Raw genomic sequence first — 22,469 nt, forward strand, 5'->3', positions numbered from 1 at the left:
GGTATATACAAAAATTAATAATGAATTTTAAAAAATTTTAAAAACACAAGAATAAAGAGTTAAAACAAAAGTAAGGAACTAATCATTCTTTGAATTTTAAATTATTAATTCTTTTTCAAAACACTGGACTTGATTATGTTAAGTTCTCATTGTAATACGGGGCTAGGTGTTATAAAATTTTACAGTGAAAACACCTTTGGAAGTAACAACAATAACAACAACGAACCATCGTGCCTATTTCCCGTAAAAGTAGGTAGAGAGGATAGAACACCACATCACTCTGTCTCGTGCGCGTGCGCCGATTATTCTGACTTTTGACAAGTCCGTCTTCGAGTATTTACTGGATTTGGTCATGCCAGATCTTTCTCGGTCTTTCTCTATTTCTGCATCCATCAACATTCGCATCGTAAATCTTTTTACCCGTTCTTTCGCTGTCCATTCGCTCTTTATGTCCAAACCGACGTAGAGCTCCTTTCTAGATTTTTCGATAATGCCTTTAACATTTGGAAGTAAATATTTCGTCTTAAACTTGTCGGAAATAGAACATAGAACCCGGACCCACGGTAGCCAAACGTTCTATCCATTAAATCATGAGGCGGAAAAATAAATATCCTAATTGATTGCGAAATATCCAGATCGTTATTAGGACATAAAAAATAATGAAGTTTTAATTTAAATTTGTTTGTGCAATTAACTTTGCTGGGCATGTTCAAGTCAGTTTTTAATGTGATTCCAATCCGCTGTATATTTGAAATTTCGCTGTAGGTATTTGTATTCTTTCATATTTTGCCAAATTTTTTAATCACTAATCTATAAAGTTGTTCTAGATTATTTTAAGCCATTCATTTGTCCTAAACAACACAGTTTTTTTTTTTTTTTTTTAAATAAAAAGAAATATTTGCGTTCTTATGATTTACCCAAATATTTAATTTTGAGGGCCATTTTCAACGAGTTGTAAATAACTCACTATTAGAAAATGGGAATCAAGTTGGGGTAAAGTGGGATTCGAACCACAGACCTTTGGTCCGTGAGTCCGAGACACTAGCCACAGGACCACAACCCGATTAAAGTTTTCTTCCTAAAAGGTCCTATTCATTCTAATCTTCTGGAATATTGTGACTATATTCGTTCATCATTTAATAAAAAATGTCTGGTGGATGCTGTACATACAGATTTCCAGAAGGCCTTTGATAAAGTTAACCACCACATATTGATACAAAAGTTGGAAGTGATCTTCTAAATCGGATTATATCTTATTTGAAAAACAGAACCCAGATTGTATGCATAAATATATTTGAATCATCACTATTACCTGTAACATCAGGTGTGCCGCAGGGCTCTAATCTTGGACCATTATTATTTTTAATTTTTATAAACTGTTAGAGTGTAATTATCTTTTCTATGCCGATGACTTAAAAATATTTCGTAAAATTTAATCAACAGTTGACCGCGCAATACTTCAAAAAGATCTTGATTCCTTAAGTGAATGGTGCGAACTGAAATGACATGCACCTAAATGTTCAAAAATGCTATAAAATAACGTTTACAAGAAAAGGGATTCAAAGCTGTTTTACTTATAGCATTAACAATATGAACCTTAACTCAGCAAGCACAATCCGAGATCTTGGAATTACTTTTGACTCACGTTTAACTTTTTCCAATCATTTTAATATTGTTAAAGATAAATCTTTAAAACTTTTGGGCTTCATACACGGAATATCCGAGCCATTTTAAAATGCAGCATCAATAATTTGTTTGTATAATTCTCTTGTACGTAGCAAGTTCGAATTCGGATGTATTGTTTGGTCACCTCATTATGTGATTTATAAAAATACAATTGAAACTGTACAAAAAAAAATTCCTTCGTCCCTTGTCATTTAAGTGTTATATGGGCAGAATACTTCAATGTTATGAAGAGCGCTTGGAGTATTTTAAAATTGAAAAGTTAGAAACTAGGAGACAAATTGCAGATATGATGTACTTATATATAATATAATTCACAATGATGTTGATTCAGTATTTTGTGTGGAAAATGTGTCATTGTACGTTCCCCGTAGGCGTCTGGGACCACCTGAAACTTTTTACCTTCAGTTAATATTGACATTTATCATTTATTATGATAGAACAAATGATTATAAAAAAAATATTTTTGTGTTTTTTAAATCAAATGTCTAATCTTTTTTTTTGTTTACTCTTTTCAAATTAATTTTAGTTTATCTTCTTATTTTCTCTTTTCTTTTCTTTAAAAATAATTAGTTTCTTATCTTTCTACTCAATTTTATTTTTTTAACTCAATCTTTATTCTTATCTTTAACTTAATCTTTATTTTTATTAAAATTAATTGAATTAAGCTACACACTTATTTGATATAATTTATGAAATATGGTGGAGTTCTCTATAATTGAGGATATATGTGAAGAATGATACCAATGCTTACTTACAAATTGTATGTATTTTATGTATCCTTGTTGAACTTCTATATATTTTTTTTTAAAACGCATTATTGATAGCTCTATTCTGAATCGCCTGCTCCTCCGAATCTTTTCGCTTGGTTGCAAATCCGCAAATACAGACTAATGTGTAAAGGCAAATAGCCGCAACTTAAGTTGCGGCCGTTTAGCGTATGCTCCGATGCGCTCGGTACAATATAACAATTTCTCGTAGTACTGAACTTTAATAGAATATTGCCGGGGGCTGACGGGCTGACGGGCTGTATCGCCTCTCGCCTCTCGCCTCTCGCCTCCCGCCTCACCTCGTGGGGTATAAATTCGAGTTTCAGGGGGCGTTGAGGTGGACATAATTTTAAGGGAACCGTGGGATTTTAGAGGGCCATTATTGAACAACTCAGCCCTACCATGGAGGAAGGTGGGGGAACTCTGAACGCGAGGTCAACCTGATGAAAAAAAAAAAAAAAAAAAACTGTAATAATCACCCGATACGTTGATCACAAAAACGACATTTCTCAATTTAAAGAAAACACCCACAGCACTAGAAAAATCTTACGGTACTTTAAAAATCATTAAAACTGGTCAAATGCATAATTATATTCTTGTTTGTAATATAAAACAAAAAACTAACGTATTCATTGTTTATCATTTGTCAAAGTTAAAAACATTCTGTAGATTTGATTATTCACTCCTTTCACAAAAGTGCTATTATCTCAGTTTCACTTTTCTATGGCTTGCTGCTTTCTTCATAACGGCGTTCAATTATTCTTCGCATAGTAAGGATAAATCGGCACGGGTAGCCCCAGCAATGAGGACACTTTTATTTTTATTATTTATTATTGTGAAACATTAATAAACAAATAGCATATTTTTTACTTAATGTTATTTAATATTAGTATACAACCACTTACCGACTTTTCTATGTCTACCGGTTTCGGGACGTACCCGTTTTGGTTTTATATTTAGATTTTATGTAGACGTACCCACGTGTTGGTTTTATATTTTTGTGCAGCAACTATGGTGAAGGTCTTTTGTGGGTTTTGCATGTCGGTTTAATTACTGACGAAGAGACGGACACGTCTCGAAACCGGTAGACATAGAAAAGCCGATAAGTGGTTATATACAAATATTTAATAACAATTAGTAAAATGTTTGACCACAGAGTTAGTGCTTAAAATATTGATAATAACATATTTTTTGTTTTAAAATCCATCATATTTAGACAAATTTTACTTTCCAAATCCGCTGTGAAAATGTCCGTTTGAAAATGACAAAAAATACAACTTCACCATTCAAGAGAGATATATCAAGTCTCGTATTGTATTATGTAGTTTCGTGTTACATCATAGCCACACAATAGTTAGTAACATTTCGATTGTGCTTTTGTTCAAATATAATCCCACATCAAACACTCGAGGTTTTTTTTGTATTTTACTACGTATTTTTTTTATCAGAAAATTTATCTGTTTATCATCATTATCATTCCTTTTCCTTACCTAATGTACATAGGGCACTGCATTGGTACACCGATCGCAGCGTATCTTGATCATATATTGTTTTACACAGTGGTAAGATAATCAGTCTTACGTTTCAGGTACCAAACATTTTAATAGACTTTTCCCAGTGTAGGCGATAATCATTTGCACAGTTTTATCAGTATACCGACGACATAATTTTTTTATTATCATTAATTCAAAACATTTAAGTTTTTAAGTGAAAATTATTGATGGAAGTTCATCGTAATTTATTACGGAAATAAAAGACGAGTGATAGTTTAGTCCACAAATTTGGAATATCCAGTGACCGGTTTCATCACTTTCGCGACATCTTCGAGGCTGGTATCTTTATTAAGGAATTCAATGGATGTATGTAGTAAATACTTAAACTCATTAAAATATCATTATATCAACTCATTAGTTAACCTGAGTGTAAATCTGAGACAAGTATAATTGATATGATTAAGAAAGGGTCTCTGAGATGGTTTGGTCACGTAGAACGAATGGACGATGAAAGAATGGTAAAACAAGTATATATGGCGAAAATGAACGGCAACGTTAGACGAAGACGACCAAGGAAGACGTGGCATGATCAGATAAACCGAAATCTTAAGTCTGGTCTTGTCAAAAGCAGACAGAACCGAAGGGCATGTATGACAAGATGTATGAATGTGGAAGAGGCTAGGATTGTATGCCAGGATAGACGTGTGTGGCGGTCCATTCTCTCTGCCTACCCCTACGGGGAAATGGCGTGATGGTAGTAGTAGTAGTTAACCTAAAACACTTTGTTAAAGATCTCCAAGACAAAAATAATTTAATTTAATTTACTTTCATATATTTTTGAAACCTCTATCCTTACCTCTGTTTTGTATAAATACATCCAGTCTCGAAGATGTCGCGAAAGCTAGGAAACCGGTCACTGGATATTCCAAATTTGTGGATCAAAGTATCACTCGTCTTTTATTTCTATAATATCTATATCACAAATTTTCCATCTCTATTGTGATGTGTTAATATTAATAAATTTTTCGTTTGATTGACTTAATCCATTCGCTTTATGAGTCCACCGGACTCGGCTAAACACATGCTCCAAATTATCTCCAATTTCCTGTTCCAAATTCAAACTCGCCGACCTCTTGACAGCTCCGCGCCCCGCCCATTACTCAAGCACGCCCCGCCCGCCGGGCCCGGTCCGCGGGCCAATCGCGGCGCGTTGTTCTCGCGCGGGCGGGGCGCGGGATGCACCGGCAACCACGCCCACTTTCGCAGATTTCCGCTTCGTGGAATAAATTATGGTTGTTTGGCGTGTTTTTTAAAGTGCATTTGTTCACGAGGGGCCGGGGATTTGAATTCATATTTATTATGTTTGATCAAGACTCGAATTAAAACTGCGATGACAATCTTAGTTATTTATATCATGGGCATGTGCGTTTCGAGTTCTTTCGTGACGTGAGAAATATGGAGATTCTATGACTTAAGTAGCGTTCACACGAGGACAGGACAATATTGTCCCAACCCAGCACCGGATCTGTTCTCCTCGTGTGAACAGAAATTTAGAGGACACGAGAATCAACCTAAACATTGTCCCATTTAGAGATAGACGTACAGGCTATCTCCGCAAGACAATAGATTACCGCGCGCGGCCTCATTGTCCTCGTTTTAAGTCGCTATTTTTGCTTTTGTTTTTTACATATACTTACGTATGTGGGTTTGTCTGTTGTGCCAATATGATTTCTTAAAAAGTTAACTTAAAAAATTGAAACCGGGAAATATCACATACTACGAATACCGATTAAAATGTATGAAATAGATTTAGAATAATTAATTGTATTTTCAAAATCAACATGGATATTTTGGAGAAATGTTTTCATACATAAATGTAAATAAGAAATTCGATAAATATTCGTTTGTAGAAAAACGCGACGTATTTGGCCTTGGTTGTTGTGACGTCAAGAATCGTGATAAAGTTCTAAAAAAATACAATGGCCAGGAACAAAAAAACGTGAATCGTGACGTATTAGGGGCGTGGCCGACGAAATGACCGTTTTTGCGGGAATTACAAATTACGAATTTCAAAATATCCTTTGTGATACTAATAATTAGCAATATTTTTTTTTAATTGGACTGTATTTTATAGACCTTTATTAATTTAAAAATGTACACCGCAAGACAAATAAATTTACGAGTTCTCAAAAAAAACTAAAATTGACATATAATGAATTATTCTTGATATTTAATTAGTTTTTTTTATATTGTTTGACATATGTGATGACTACTCGTTATTTCAAGGTTAAAATAAAAAATCTTACTCATGAATTGTACTTAGAAATTGCCATTATATATCAGGTATCAGATTACCCGAACCTTAGAGACCCATAACGGTTCATTTATGGTCGAGTGTTTGTGATGGAATAATAAAAGACATGTTATTTTTTAATTCATATTTAAGAAGTAGGTTCTTATCGCTTTATTTTAAATTAAAGAATTTTACATTTAAACATATTTATAACATTTAAAAATATTTAGTACTTAGTGAATTCACCTTTATTTTTTATAACATGTAAAATTCTATTATTTAGAGAAGCGTAAAGCGAATCTAAAATTTCTGATGTTATTTCTTCTTCCCAAACTTGAATTAAGTTTTTTTTTAATTCCTCAATGTTTTTTGATTTTTTTTTCCCGACTTTTTTTTTCATAATCGCCCATAAATTTTCTATCGGGTTCAAATCAGGGCTATTCCCGGGCCACGTCAACGATTTTAAGCCAATTTTCTCCTTGAATTCATTGATCTATAAAAAAACAATAAATTATTTATCATGTGGTCACAAAATTCATTTAAAAATATATATATTTGTACTCACAGTGCGGGCTCTATGGCACGGCGCAGAATCGTCCTGAAAAATTGGGTCCGCGGTATACTGCGTAATGTCCTCGATTGTTGGAATAATATGTTTTTTTAACACTTTTTTGTACTGAATGGCATTCATCGTACCCTGTACAAAATTTAGAGGTCCTAAACCGTATGCTGTCATGCACCCCCAAATCATCACGTAGGGTGAATGTTTAACGGTTCGAGTGACGCACGACGGATGATATCTTTCCCCACGTTTTCGTCGAACTATCTTTCTGCCGTCTGGACCAAAAAGGTTGAATTTTGATTCATCAGAGAAAACAACATTTTGCCAATCCTCCAAGGTCCAATTCTGGTGCTCTTTCGCCCAATCCAGTCTAGCCTTCTTCATTTTGTCCGTGAGTAATGGTTTCTTTGCGGGACTCCGTGCTTGGAAACCATGCTCCAACAGCCGCCTGGACACTGTTTTTACTGAAAATGTTGATGTGCTGGTAGACTGCACCTCTGCGTGTATTTCAGGTGCCGTTAAAAATCGATCGCGCATAACAATTTTTTTTATTAAGCGATCATCTCGGGCAGATGTCACGCGCCCCCGTCCGCTTCCTTTTTTCCGTTCTATGGATCCAGTTTCTTGGATTTTTTTTAATAAAAACCTCACTGCACCTTCTGAATACCCAACTCGACGAGATATTTCACAATTAGATATGTTTTCTTGCGACAATGTGATTATTTTGGATTTTATCGCAATCGACATTTGCTTTGCACTTTCCATGATTGTTGTGTTATGTTCACTCAAACGCGGGTAAAACAAGACTGTTGAGACATTTTAAAATGTAAATATTGTAGAAAGGTGACACATAGTGTCCTTAATTTATTAAACAAAAGAAAGAGGTATCGATAAAGGATTTCTTAGAAAAAGGGTTCAGTAAAGTCAAGGGGCGCGGTAGCAGGTAAACTCGTAATTTTTTTTGTCTTGCGGTGTATAAAAAAAGTGATATTTCCCTATTGTGAAAAAAAAAATGGCTACATATACACCCATATTTAAAAATATTTGACAAGACAAGACTGCTGTGCATTCTGCGTTCTGTTCAGTATAGCCTTGAATATTACTTTTACGATCGTAGAACAAGGACGCATGTGATTGTCTTCAAGTTTAGATGAGAGCGGTTTAATTATTTTTTTGGCATTTTATGTGATAACTTGATAAGTACAAAAGTACCCATAACATTTAATACTTGGGTTAGTTTTATATGAAAATAAATTTAGTATGTCCAAATGTTAGCAGACTGGCTGGATTTTTTCTTTAGGGAGTTATTTAGATCTAAATTTGTTTCAACTAAGAGGGAAACATTTTTTATTCATCCAGCTGAATTGGTTCTTTCATCTCACCCTCATGATAAATTTTCCAGTTTGTTTCCTTCATAAAAGTAAACAGATGGAAGAGTCGAGGAAATGTGGATGTTAAAACATGGGCAGAATGGCGAATGCTACACAGTGTGTAATGGGGCCACTTAAATCAGCCGATGACAGATCATAAGCCCTGTAAATGTCTAGACTTCCATATTCCCTTTTCAAAAATGTTTTCCTCTGTTGAAACTAATTTAGTTATATATGTATCATTTTTTTTCCTTTCCTTTTCCTTTTCAGTATCGAATACAAAAGAAAGTCAGCGTCTTAATTTTCGCACAACTGGGCACATATTATCTTGTCGTGTCCAGCGCGGTGCTCATTAGAAAATAAGAAAAAAAATCATATGAAATTGAGTTAATTAATAAATAACTAAAGAATCTTAATAATTTATCGTTTTTTTTTTTTAGTTAATGTATAGATATGTCGGCTTTGCGGTGTAGTGGTCAGGGCGTTTGCCTACCATGCAAGAGGTCTCGGTTTCGATTACCGACATGGTTAAAATGAAATATTTATTCAAAAAGGTGTTTGTTTCAAACTAGAATATTTCATAGTCCTTGAACTGGTAGGTACCTGAAGCGTAAGACTGATCATCTTTCCTTCATGTAACAAAAATAATCAAGATACACGATACGCGATTGGCGTACCAATGCAGTGCCCTATGCAGCATTAGGTGCGGAAAGGGAATGATGATGATGAAATCTATAGAAACAAAAAAAACTTACCAAATAAAAAACTGTAAATAATAAACTTTTAAGATCCAGAAACATGCACTTTAGCACGGGCACGACTAAACTAAGTGCGCTAGTGTTTTGGCAGTTTTGTATAGTCGTGGCCAGATAAGAATGCCTACGCTCACATAGTGATAGCAGTGTAAAATATATGTTAGCGTATGCATTCTTATCCGGCGATGACTATAACTAGTTATCGTTGATATTATTACGTGATGCGATAGAGATTGGCTCTTTACCCATATATGTCATTTTACCCATATACGTCATTTTCCCCATATATGTCATTTTACCCACATATGTCATTTTGTCCGTACTTCCCCCTAAATGTCCCCCGATGATCGATCCTGTATTTTTGTAAGCGAACACGCTTAAAATATTTTAATATCTTTCTAGCGTCCGTGGAGTCGTGCGTCGGGGTCGGCGGCGGGCTGCAGCTCGTGCGGGACCCGGGCTCCGGGGGGCTGCAGCTCGTGCGGGACCCCGGCTCCGGGGGGCTGCAGCTCCTGCGGGAGCCGCCGCCCGCGGGGCTGCAGCTCGTGCGGGACCCGGCCACCGGCACGCTGCTGCTGCTGCCCCCCGCCTACCTGCAGCCGCCCGCGCCGCCCGCGCAGCCGCAGCAAATGCACGACATGTGGCAAGGTAACTAACTCTCCTAATAAATATTTTATTTAATTTGTTAGATTTTCACGGCCAGTCGGATGAGTTTTTCTGGGTATTACGCCGTATGTCGTTAGTACTGTTTTCCGGACGCATTACAGCGTTCATAATCGGGGTATGTAGCTTGTTAATCTAATGTCTTTGATTGAGAAATCTTTGTCGTTTCACAGTCTACGCTTTTATGTGATTTCTTTATGACCAGGGGGCGATTACAAAGGCTACCTTCATCGGCACATACCGAGACGGTATACTTGACTTCTGTACTATCTCTATCTACTTCGGTATGTTCTACCAACTTGTCATCTCGACGTCATATGATTGAATCCAACCAATAAATGACGCTGAAAATTTACTCAGCGTTCCTTACTTAATTACAAATAAAACAGTTCACATTCTCTTATAAATTGGTTTCTAAGTTGCCACTTCAAAGCGATTATAAAATAAAATTAAAATGGATCCCAATTCAACCAAAAAGTGCTCACTAGATCAAGATTTTTATACGACTTTTGACAATTAACTTTCGTCTGCATTTGGTTACGCCACATTTACTTTGTTGGGTTTGTTTGCTGCGTACTGGGCCCTGGTTAAAATGTTGCGTTTCTTGGTAGGTGTAGGTACCACATTTTTGTCTCCGGCCCAACATGTTCAATATTCAAAATTACTCAAATGCATTTAACAAAAGAACAATTGTGAATATAATCGAACTGTCAGGATTCAAGTGCTTAGATAATTTTTCTTCTTCTCACCGCGATCGCGAACCAATTACTTCATGCACTGTATCGTGAAATAATTATAATCAAGAAACCATCTCAAGTGCCCCTCCTTCATGACCCCACGTTCTGATTTGACCCTGACTGCCGCGAGACAAGTTACAAACAATAAGGTACCAGAACCCCAGTGCACGGTAAGAATTGCATTCATTGTATTTAGGGTTCAGTTGCAAAGTAGAAAAAGGATAGCGCATCCCGCGAACCAGCAACTTCGAGCGTGCATCTGCTAACGGGCGAGTGGCCCGATCAGTATTTATTTATTAAGCGTGGAGAACGCTTTGTTATCGCGTATTTAACCCAGCCAACGACTGGTCATAAGTCCTGTAAATGCCTAGACTTCCATATTCCCTTCTCAAAAATGTTTTCCCTCTCTGTTGCAACAAATTTTAATATGAATAACTCTCTAGGGAGGAAATACAGCCAGCCTGCAAACATTTGTACATACTCAAAGCATTGTTGAAAATGTATGCCCCGTTTCTATGTGACTTGGTCTGGTCATCGCGTCTCCGTCCACTGCAGGCCACGTGCCTTCTCCATTTGTTTATTTGTATTCTGTTCTGCGCTGTCCTTCAACCCTCGAATTTCGATCCATTCCGTCTCTTCCTCGTGCGCCGCGTCAGGGCCCCCCGACGCGACGTCGCCGATCACCGCGTTCTTCTATACGTACCACTCCGGTCTAATCTCTTATTCTTAAGATCGTCTGGAGAAGACGGTCTTTCCGAATCTTCGCATTCCACGAGAGTTCTCTGTCGGCGTTGGCTCCGAAGACCTCCGAGTCCGCCACCATCTCGGTCCACGGTGCGCGAGACGTTCTGCGGCGTAGCTACACTTTGAAAGCTTCTGATCGGTTCATGGTAGACCTTTTTATATCCTGTAATTATTTTCATGACAAAAATTGTGTTGCTTTTAATTGACAAATATCTCCTTATTGTTTTTATGTATATTTTATTTTTACTTTTTATGTTTATTAATTTACATATATTTTATTTTTCTTATTAATACTAGTATTTACATGTATCTTTAATTTTCTAATTATAAATGGTATATTCAGAAATTTATTTTTGTTCTTCAATTTTTATTATTATCGGTATGTTTTCCAATTTATTTTTTTGTTTAATTTCTCTATTACTGATGTTATATTTTATAATGTGTATTTATGCTTCAATTTTTATTATTATCGGTATGTTTTCTATTTTATAATAATTATGTCTCATTTCTTTACTATTAATGGCATATTTTCTAATTTATTTTTATGATTCAATTTTTATTATTATTACTTGCATATTTTCTAATTTATATTTATATTGATTTTTTCTAATGTTATTATTATTCTTTGAATTTATTAAGCATCATTCAATGAAATAATAGATTTAAAAAAAACACATGTAAAAAATAAGGTCCTTCCTAAACACAGGAATTTCCTAGCTAGTCGGGACCTGAAACAAAGAAACTCTGTACATTTTAAAACTGTGAAATACATAAATAAATAAATAATAATGGTGTTTAAAGGTTCACGTTTCCTAATTACTTGAAATATCCGACCACACATAACACTCGATCATTCTTTGACGCAGTTTCAAATTGACATTATTGTCACAAAATAACAACCTCATCTTGTTGAAGGCAGCGCATGCTGATTCAATTCTTTCTGTATGTTTGGATTTTGCTGCAAAACAGCTCTTCAATTTTTTCAGGTGCATCTGCCTGTCTCATATTAGTGAGGTACAATGATTTGTGATTTTTCCAAAACATTAGATCATCAAAACTCTACCTACATACGTTCGATATTAATAGTCTGGTTTTCCAACCTAATTTTAATTAACTATCTCATATTTATCTTTTGTGATCGGAATGATAAAGATAACTTTATCACCGATCAAAAATTTTAATCTTATATAAACATGTATGTATTTATTTTTTTCAGAACAATTTCAGCAAGCTGTAGTATGGGGCGGATACGGCGGGGTGGGTACGGGGGTGCTGCTGCCCCCCCTCCCGCCGCCCCTCGCCCCCCTGCAGCTGCTGGGCGCCGAGCTGCTCACGGCCTCCACCACGCTGCACCACACCACGCACCAGACGCACCACAGCACGCGCCTCGTGGCGCTGGCGGCCGAGCCTAAGCCGCGCTCCGCGCCGCCGCCGCGCGACCAGGGCTTCCTGCTCTACCAGCTGGACTGCCGCGAGCGCCCCGCCTCGCCCGTCTCCCCGCCCGCGCTGCCCGAGGTGCAGGACGCCTCCAACCAGACCGACACGCCCACGCCCAGCGAGGAGGAGGAGCTCAGCTCCAACCACGCCGCCGAGTGCGCCTCCGAGGATGTCAAGCACATCATCATCCCCCGCTCCCTCCAGGACCAGGTGGACAACATCAGGATCACCACCGTCGGAGACAACAACATCCAAATCACACCCATGCTATACGTGGATTCTTCGGTGCAAACAAAGAAAGAACCAAAGACCCCCGGTATTGAACATTTTTGCCCTATACCGGATTCCGACGTCGTCGATTCGCAGTTAGAGGCTCCCGCGGAGGAAACTGTCAAAAGTACAATTTCTCCAATTAGCCCTCGAGAAAATAATTTCTCAGTGCCGCAAAATTCCTCTGTACCCGACCCCATTGTACCTGCCACAGCAGATCCCGAGTGCCGACCGGAATCAGGTACTAACGCTGAACCCGAGGCCGCTGCAGAATCCTTCAATAATGAAACACAAATTTCCATACCCGAACCTGCTCAAAAATCCGATATCCCCCAAATAAAAGTTATCGAAACCCATCAACTGCAGAAGCCTGCCATTCAAGTGGATTTGAGCGGGTTAGAATTACTTTCAAACAGCATCGAGCAGTTTGAAACTAGGTCTAAAAATATGGAATCCACTCCTAGTAAGGTAGCTGGTTTACACATGCCCAGTTTGGTGGATCAAGTATCATCCACGCCGGCTCTGAGTGTAGATGTTAGGGATTCTCTTCATCCGCCACCTGTTATTGTCATCAAAACGTCCCCCAAATCTCCCAAGCTCATGCCGGAAATAGAGACTACACATTTTAATTTTCCCCCTGCTAAATCTCTCCAGAAGAATGGTAACGAAGACAATAGCTCTCTAGATGCTTTGGGATTGTTGTGCGCATTGGCGGAGCAGAGGTTTATGGAAGAAGAGGAGGAAAGACGAAGTGAACACTCGGTATCTGCCAATGGCACTATCGAAGAAAATTCTCAAAGGGAAATTATTCTACCGAACATTAAAATCGAGAAACATGATAAAAGTTATTTAGAAAATAATCAAACTGGAAAATCTTTCGATAACTCTTTAGAGCGTAATTTGAAAACAGAATTAGTTTGTGCCAAACAAAAACTTTTTGATAGAGATGATAATGAAAGGTTTAAGAACTTGGATAAATACGAAGAGTTCTTATCAGCGATGCAATCTTCAGCGGAAAGAAAATCATTGGAAAATCAAAGAAAAGAGCAAAATCACGATAACAGAATTCTCGATAAACGGAGATTGTCAGAAAAATCTAGAAGTAGTTCTACATCTACGACTGATACAAACGAATTGATTGAATCTTTAAATAAGAGTTATTCCAAGTTTGGGAAATGTGATTGTAAGGATGGAGAACCTCATAAATGCAAAGAAAGAGCTGAATGGCTTAATTCAATGAATGCCATGGAATTGGATATGATAATGCGACTTGCTGATTTGAGACGTCAATATAAAGAAAAACAAAGAGAACTTAGTAAACTTACTCCTAAAAAAACCCCAGAGGATCCATTTAAAAGGGGTCCAGGAAGACCCAGGAAGAAATCTACAGCATCTGACAGAGCTAGTTCCCCTACTCCCGATATTCCGATTTCTCTAAACTTTAGATTAAAACCTGCAGCCGGAATTTTTACTTCAACTTCAATATCTGACTCTCTCGATGATAGTTCTGTAAAGCCCGTTGATAGAGTTTCAAGGTTGGCTAAATTATCAGAAGACGAAAATAGTAATCAAAATGACAACAGAGATAATCACTTAAGGACTGTATCTCCCATTGCTGACAGTAACAGTAGTCAGTCATCAGTTGCAACTCAGAGCTCGTCCAAGAAGCGTAAAGTTGGACGTCCCAAAAAACTTTTATCCACTCCGGGTTCGCATATTGCAACTGAAACAATTGTTGCGAAGAAACCAAAATCTAAGAGTAGTCTTGTGGGCTATCTGTTGGCTGCCAAAAGTAGAATGAATTTACCCACGAGCAAAGGTGGTATTATTTATTCTAAAACCAATCCCCCCAGACCTTGTGATGATGGAAATTCCCAAAAGAAAATTACTACAAAGAATTACAAAGGATTGAAATTGAAAACTAATTTAAAACCCGCAGATAGTAATTGTTATTCCAGTCCGGCCAGTTCAGTCTCTGAATATAAATATCCAGTTGGTTATGATGTCAAACAGAAGTATGCTTCTCTTCTGAGTGATAGTAACTCTGGAAGCAAAATGAGACCGAAACTCAAAGCCGAACCCAAGTTGAAAGAATACTCGGAAGAAGATGATGTCAACAATGATTGGTGTGGCTCTCAATCGAATCTCACAGATATCAAATCTCAGAGCTCCTCCATGGAAAGTTTGCAAGAAGTGCACCTCAAAAACAAACTAAAAACTGATCAATTAGCTCTCAAGCATAAAAAGATAATTATTCCAAAACCCAATATAGCGCGAAAGAAAAGGGATTCCAAGGATATGTATGACACAAGCGACAGCGAAAATGATAAAACTCCTAAAAAGCGACGAATGAGTAAAGCCAGTGATTCCAAAACTCCCAATACTGGAAAGGTAAATAGTTCCAATAAGAGTGCAAACATGGACAAGAATATCAAGAAGAAGATGAATTTCAAAGACGATTACGACGCTAGTGATAGTGAGAACGAAGAACAAGACAAACAGGAGATTACCAGCAGCAGTGATAAGCCGGTGGGAAAAGTAGACACAAGTGATATTCTGGCCAAGACCGTGGACAGGGGGCGCTGCACTCTAATGCTGGACAGCCTGGGGGGAGGGGAGGTGCGGGTGCTGACAGCCATGGGGGGCCTGTTCTATGCAGGGAGCCTGCGAGCTGTGAGGGCCCCTGATGTGTATGCTGTAACCCTGGATGGAGAAAGGGGCAACCGGCCACACATTCTTTCCAGAGAAGAGGCACTCCGTGATACAGTACGCTTTTCTTTGTTTTTATTGTTTTTCTGTTGCAAATTACCAAAAGTTTTTGAGTAAAAGTAAAATCAGAAGTTTTAAAAAGTTGATAATTTGGTAAATTAGAGTGGGAAAATAGGATGAGAATTATTAAAAAAGAAAACAAAATAAAACCTCAAATTTGCTTTGTGATCAACTTATTCAACCCAACCTTTTTTTAAATTAACCATTTACATTTTGTGTCAACTAGATATTGGAAGTGCTACCGTCGTCCACAACTGAGCTACTACCTGGTACCAGATTGTGCGCCTACTGGTCCCAGCAGTACCGTTGCTTGTATCCGGGTACAGTTGCTGAACCTTCCACCCCGGATCCTCTGTCTGATCACAAGTTTGTGTCGGTGGAGTTTGACGATGGGGACTCTGGCAGAATAGCTCTCGAAGACATCAGGCTGCTGCAACCAGACTATCCCATTGTCGGTGAGTGGTTTAGTACGCTCTCAGTTCCGCGTGTAGGATAAGTTATGAAGTAAAGAATTTGGAATAATAATTTTGTTTTCGTTGTTATTTTACAGAATACGATTTAAATCCTCTGTTGACACTAAGCAAGAGACGACGGCAAACAAGTGTCAACAGCACAGAAGACAAAAAGGTGAATACTTCCGTGAGTTCAACTACCTCCACAGAATTAAATGTCTCCACTCAGATACCTAAGGTCGGTAATGGATTAGATACATTTGTATCTAATTCCGAGCAGTCACAACTAGAAGCCGAGTTTAGCCACAGGGAGAGGAAGAGGTTAAAGAAGCACAAGAAGGAAAAGCTCAAAAAGTTAATTCCCAGAAGTGGCGATGAAAACTCCAACCAGGACTTCATCAGGAAGAAGAAGAAAAAGCACAAGTGTTGCGATGATCACTGCAAACATCGGAAACATCACAAAAAACATCACAAGAAACATAAGAGGCACCATCATTCCAGTTCCAAGGAGCATTCCGGTTCTTCCAGTGAAGACCCAACCAGGAGCGCGATGCTCGCTACCGCTTTAAGCCAATCGCCTTTCTTCACAATAAAAGATGTCACTGTCAACTTATCCAGTAGTTTGGATACGACAAACTTGAAAATTTCTGCCAAAGACTCGAGTGAGAATGTTACAAAGACGGAAGGTACAAAACCAACAATAAAAAAGAAACCGCCTGTCAAGTTGATCAAAAAGTCTCTGTTTGCCAAGTCCATGAAAATGAAGAAAGGAAAGAAGATAACCGTTACGGACGTCGTTGAACAAAACGGATGCTTGGAATTTTCAACAAACCCCGGGTCGACTAACGCAGATAAGCCGGGGGGTTCTTTGGTTAAGAAAATTAAAATAACCAACACTAAAGGAAATAAAATCAAAAAAGAAAACTTGAAAGACAGCGGGATCAGTATTGACAATTTAGAAGCCGGCGACGCTGAGGAGGAGGGCGATGATTCAGCCTTCAACAAAGGCAATAAATTGGCAACAAAGAAAGATGTTAAGGTAAGGAATATCATGCATTGTTTTAAAAAAAAAAATAATTTCTCTTAAAATCTGTCTAGTAAATTACCCATTAAAAATCCAAAATAATTTACTGTAATTTTAACCACCGTACATTCATGGAGACTGGCTCATTTCACTCCACAGCATGATAAAATACAATACAGTGGATCGACATTTATTGTTTTACAATTATTTATTTATTTAATGCCTGGCAAACGCAATTACCATTACGCCATAAGACCGACTAATCTCCAGTTGATTTCCTTTTGCAGGATTTTTACCTGAGAGTACTCGCTAAATTTAACTCATGGATCAGAGGTCCGAGGTTCGAACCCCACTCTACCCCAACTTGATTTCCATTTTCTAATAGTGAGTTTTTTAAAACTCGTTGAAAATGGTCACCAAAATTGAAATATTTGTGTAAATTGTAAAAATGCTAATATTTTTATTTAAAAAAAATATATTAACCGAGGCTTTTTTTATTGATATTTTTATTAAAGTCATTAACTATGGAGTTTTATAAAAAATGTATAAATATTATCAAATTTAAATACGTACTTACGAATCTAATAAATGTCTATCCACTATTATTTTACCGTGCCATTTAGATTAAGATGATATGTGCGAAATAGGCCATTCTCCGTCGGATATCACGCGGTTGGTTTGTTTATTTGGAAATTCTTGTAATAATGAACTGACTTTAGTATGTTATCCATTAAAAATCCAAATAAGTTTACAGTAATCTTAACTGGAGCGTGGAAAGATCACTGCAATTTTGGAATAATATAATTATTTTCTTACATGTATCTAATAAGAGAAAAAATGACAAAATAGAGGAAATATAATAAACCTATATAATATGAACTGAGATGGACCTTATAAGCATTTTCAAAATACCTAGTGATGTTTTATCTCTGTTGCAATTAATTTCTTTTTATGTTCCCAACTGTGTCATCATATGTCAAAATCTGTCATTTATCAAATCTTCTAATAACAACTTTTGTTTTTAAGCCCCAATGTCCAGAATGTGTAGATTAGTTGATTCGTCACACAACTTGGAATTCTTTGGGATAGATCTTCCGGCTTTTCGTAGATCTCTTCGCCACTAAAACAGTGTGGGATGAAGATGCATTGGCATGGTTTAGCTCGAAGTCTTATATGTTCTACCATTATTTTATTGTCCTTGTTTGTCTTTGCTTCATAGTTTTATGTTCTTTTTGTTCAGTTTCTTATACATGCAAGTACGTTTCTTCATATAAATGTTATAATTGGCTTAGGCAGTATATGCAATCAATAAATATATTAGGAGGACCTTGAATATATTGCGTATTTTATGATCTGTTGTTTGCAGTTTGCCTACAGAGGCGGTGAAGTATGCAACCGCTTGGGATGTTTTGTACAGAACGAACCAGGAAACAAAGGTTTTCGGATTATACTGATTACAGAAATGTAAAACAGAAAACTCCAATTATTTGGATTAATGAGTGCCAGACTTATCACATGAAAATGACTTAAACATGTCCAGCAAAGTTTATTGCTTTGACGAAGAAACGCACTGGCCGCCAGTTTCCTTTTTTATTTGTTATTGTAACATTTCCTTTCATTTTTTCCCCCTGATATTTGGCCATCCGGATGACTGGAGTTCGGATAAACGGAGTTCTACTGTAAAAGCAACGAGTTCACTTCACTTATAAAATGTCAGTTAGTTCACTTCGCCTGCAATAGGCTCATGTACGTCACCTGCTTATATACGGAGAAAAACCATTTTATGATTATCAATCACGAAGTTAGCTACAGTTTATAGCAATACAACAGGCCGTAGGTACTCAGGTGGAGAATTGCAAGCGCAAACTATCTAGAATTGCAAGTCTATCTACATTAAAATCCAGTTTTTTCCAAATCAAAGGTCGGGGACATCTCACAATACTGTTACAAAATACTTTTTGTTAAAATTTTAGTACTTCATTTCTAACCCGGCTCGGTGTTTTGGTTTGCAGAAGCCGAAGAAGCGCTCCAGCTCGTCCGCTTCGGAGTGCGGCGGGGGCAGCAAGATGGCCGCTTTCTTGCCGGCGGGGGCCCAGCTGTGGGGCTGGAGGGGGGCTGGCCACCGTCGCCCTCAGGCGCGAGGCCGCGCCCGCAAGTGCTTCTACCGCTCCATACAGAGGGGCCAGGAAATCATCAATGTGAGTGTTGCATCAATCAATCTCTCAATTATGTACTTCAATGATGGGGCGAATAACTCATCTCTATTTGATTTCCTTTTTTAGGATTTTTATATGAGTGTAGCTATCGATTTAATAACACTCAAGCGGGGTTTAAACAGAACTGTATTTTTCATCCGTCCGGACCCGGACGGTACTTTTGTCATTTACCTAACAACATCGCGTTTGTCATATTTGTTCTTTATAGAGAAAGATGAAAATTCTGCTTTTTTTAAAAAAAAGTTCAACTTAAGTACTCCTTAAAATGTATTAAAATGAACCATAAAATGTCACCTATTAAAAGTTGAAGCCTAATTCCGCTTACATTTAATAAAATAAGCAGTTTTAATCAATGTACTGTAAAAAGAACAAAAATGACACATATACTTTCTGAATTTTTTTTTGAAAATTTCACTTCTTCAGCCTTGTTCTCTCCACTGCTGGATAAAGGCCTTTTCCAAAAGTTCCCACTTCTATCCTCCATTTTTTTCATCCATGTTCTACCAGATATCGAGGCAATTTCGTCAGCCCATCTTGTTAGGGGCCTTCCAACAACCCTTTTGTTCGCCCATGGTCTACATTTTATTATTCCAGGTGTCCACATGTCATTATTTTGTCTCACTAGTGTCCTGCTCACTGCCATTTTAATTTTTCTGTACGATTCATGATACCTACAACTCTGGTTCGGCCGTTAATTTCTTTATTTCTTATTCTGTCTCTCAGACATGCACAGAGCATCTGTCTTTCCACGGATCCTTGCGTGCATTTAAGTTTTTGGCTACTTTTCTGCATAACAGATTTTCTAGTCTGTATGTCATCCACTTGCAATATACTTGATGTATAGACTTTTTAAATTTCACTAGCCAGCATTTATTTTTGGCCCATGAACAATGTTTGTGTTGATATTTGCAGGTGGGTGATTCTGCAGTGTTCCTGTCTACCGGGCGTCCTGACCGGCCTTACATCGGGCAGGTGGAGTCCCTGTGGGAGGGCTGGCAGGGGAGTATGGCTGTCAAGGTGCGCTGGTATTACCACCCCGAGGAGACCGTCGGCTGCCCGGCTACTCTGGCTACACCTGTAAGTCTGCCAATTTGTTGCCATTTACTCGCATAAATAACTAAATAAACTAGAAGAAATGTGTCCATGGTACCTGGAATACATTTGTCTATGGCGCAAAACAGTTTTGTTCATCTTGAACCGAAAATAGACAGAGGAAGGAATTGCTATGGGAAACATACATAGAAAATTTCTTTCTGATACTCTTTCTTAAAAACAAAAACAAATTCTGTTCAATTTCAGTGTAGGGAAAAGGGGAATGCAAGACTTCAATTTATTTGATTTGTTGTCTTTTTTGCGTAGTATTCGAGGAAACATCTGCGGGCGAGTGACAAAAAACCTATATTCAAATACCTGTTCATCAAACCACTCTCCACTTCATATTCTTTTGACTAACCTTTTCAAATATTCATGAATTTAATGTGTTAAATATGATTGCTAAGCAGGCTGTACTACCTCGAATATCCAAATCTTAACCGCCAAATTGTGATGTCTTACCTGTCAAACTTTACTCCGCGCTCAATGTCAAATTAAAACTTACGTATTTCTCTTTCGTATTTTAAATAGGCTTCTGTGATAAAAAGTAGCCACCTCAATAACCTTTACATATTTTTCCAGGGTGGACTATTCGAGTCTCCTCACACGGACGAAAACGATGTCCAGACGATATCTCACCGCTGCGAAGTGTTGTCCCTTGCCCAGTACCAGATTCGTGTATCCAACCAGCCACAGAAGTGCGACAACAATGACATGTACTACCTCGCAGGACACTACGACCCAACTCACCAGACTTTACGCATGGAACCTGATATTCCCTTTGCTTCGGAATAAATTACTCTTGCTACCTTATATGTTCCCGGTACATGAAATACCAGGTATTTAATAATATGGAGCAATTTTATTCATTTTGTATGAATGAAATGGTCGCTTTTGTCATTTTTTGATATTAATTTACTCTCCAAATCTGCAAAGTACAATGCTGTGTGAGAATTTAAAAAATATGTCTTTAAAACATCAGGTACTTAATATGTCCTAAGAGATTTGTTGAATTTGACAATTTTAATATCTTTGTGTTAGATTAATTCAAGTATACTTGAATTTAAGGTGTTACTCTGTTGGAATTACATATGTTCAACTGACAAAATATTTAATTAAAAACAAAGATGCATATGTACAAATTATAGTTGTGATTCCCGTAATATTAGAATACAACTTAAGTGAATCCTTAGTTTGTGTGTGTACTCAGTGTTGTATATTTAGTGAGCGATGGGATTTTCCGATGCACTTTCAAATTTGTCCAAACTGTAGTTTTTTGACATTCGAATAAAAAGAAAATGATTAAAAAACATCTTCCAGCAAACGATAAAATCATAATACTATTATGTAGTTTATATTTTGTGTGTTTAAGGAAAACCCATTATCTTAGATGAGTAAGTACCTAAATAAGTAAGACTTTATGTATCCAGCATTTAAGTATTTTTTTGAATTTTTGATAATTCCATAAAAATGTTTTTGGCCTATGTGTTGTATTTTTCTCACGTAAAATATCAATCATACAGATAACCATTGCTTCTGAACGTAAACATTATTATAAAGTATGTACATTGTACATAATCGCAGATGTACATGAATTTGGATCCGTGTACATAGTATCTAACTTAATTAGCGCTTTATATTTGATCGTAAGGAAATAGAACCTTAAGCGTAGTTGTACTTATGAAACATTGTCTCAGAAAGCGAGGGATGATGAGTTATATTTTTGTATGGATTTACAGATGTTTGGATAGGTTTGAGGAGAAAAGGACTGGATTAGATAGAGGGTTTTTTTACAAATTTTGTATGAACATACATATTGCGTAAGTGTTGGCGCACAAATGGATTTATCAGAATCCAATGTGCAATGAATACAGGGATATATATGAGATTGAGAAATCGTAGATGTTTGCTAATAGAATCATATCGGTTTAAGATTGAGGGAGTGGAAATTTCGGACAGAAGTAACTTAATATTTGAATGAAAATATAATGTTTTGTATAAGTATATAATGCGCTTTTCACATTATTTCCGAGGTGTTATTTCCTTCTTTTTCCGGAGATGTGGTTTTCGCTACCGAATTCTCCAAAATATCAACTTTGCCAATAACCTCACTGTTGACAATATGATGAAAGCGAGATT

The 22,469-nt window shown here is 37.3% G+C and overlaps 1 protein-coding gene across 2 annotated transcripts in view; it reads left to right on the plus strand.

Annotated features, from left to right (window-relative positions):
• Positions 1 to 21,629, plus strand: part of wge (BAH domain and coiled-coil containing protein winged eye) — a 264,314-nt gene extending 242,685 nt beyond the window's left edge. For both annotated transcript variants that reach the window (XM_088224224.1, XM_088224225.1), the window contains exons 7-13: positions 9,329 to 9,574; positions 12,287 to 15,543; positions 15,773 to 16,001; positions 16,097 to 17,037; positions 19,035 to 19,220; positions 20,151 to 20,315; positions 20,913 to 21,629. In XM_088224224.1, the coding sequence (XP_088080350.1) occupies positions 9,329 to 9,574; positions 12,287 to 15,543; positions 15,773 to 16,001; positions 16,097 to 17,037; positions 19,035 to 19,220; positions 20,151 to 20,315; positions 20,913 to 21,125 (5,237 nt within the window). In that variant the 3' untranslated portion in view covers positions 21,126 to 21,629. The remainder of the gene's footprint in view (positions 1 to 9,328; positions 9,575 to 12,286; positions 15,544 to 15,772; positions 16,002 to 16,096; positions 17,038 to 19,034; positions 19,221 to 20,150; positions 20,316 to 20,912) is intronic.
• Positions 21,630 to 22,469: the final 840 nt, after the last annotated feature.

This window comes from Micrasema longulum, unplaced genomic scaffold (genome assembly GCF_059751315.1).
Source record: "Micrasema longulum isolate JH-2025_06_02 unplaced genomic scaffold, ASM5975131v1 h1tg000273l, whole genome shotgun sequence".
Taxonomy (NCBI): domain Eukaryota; kingdom Metazoa; phylum Arthropoda; class Insecta; order Trichoptera; family Brachycentridae; genus Micrasema; species Micrasema longulum.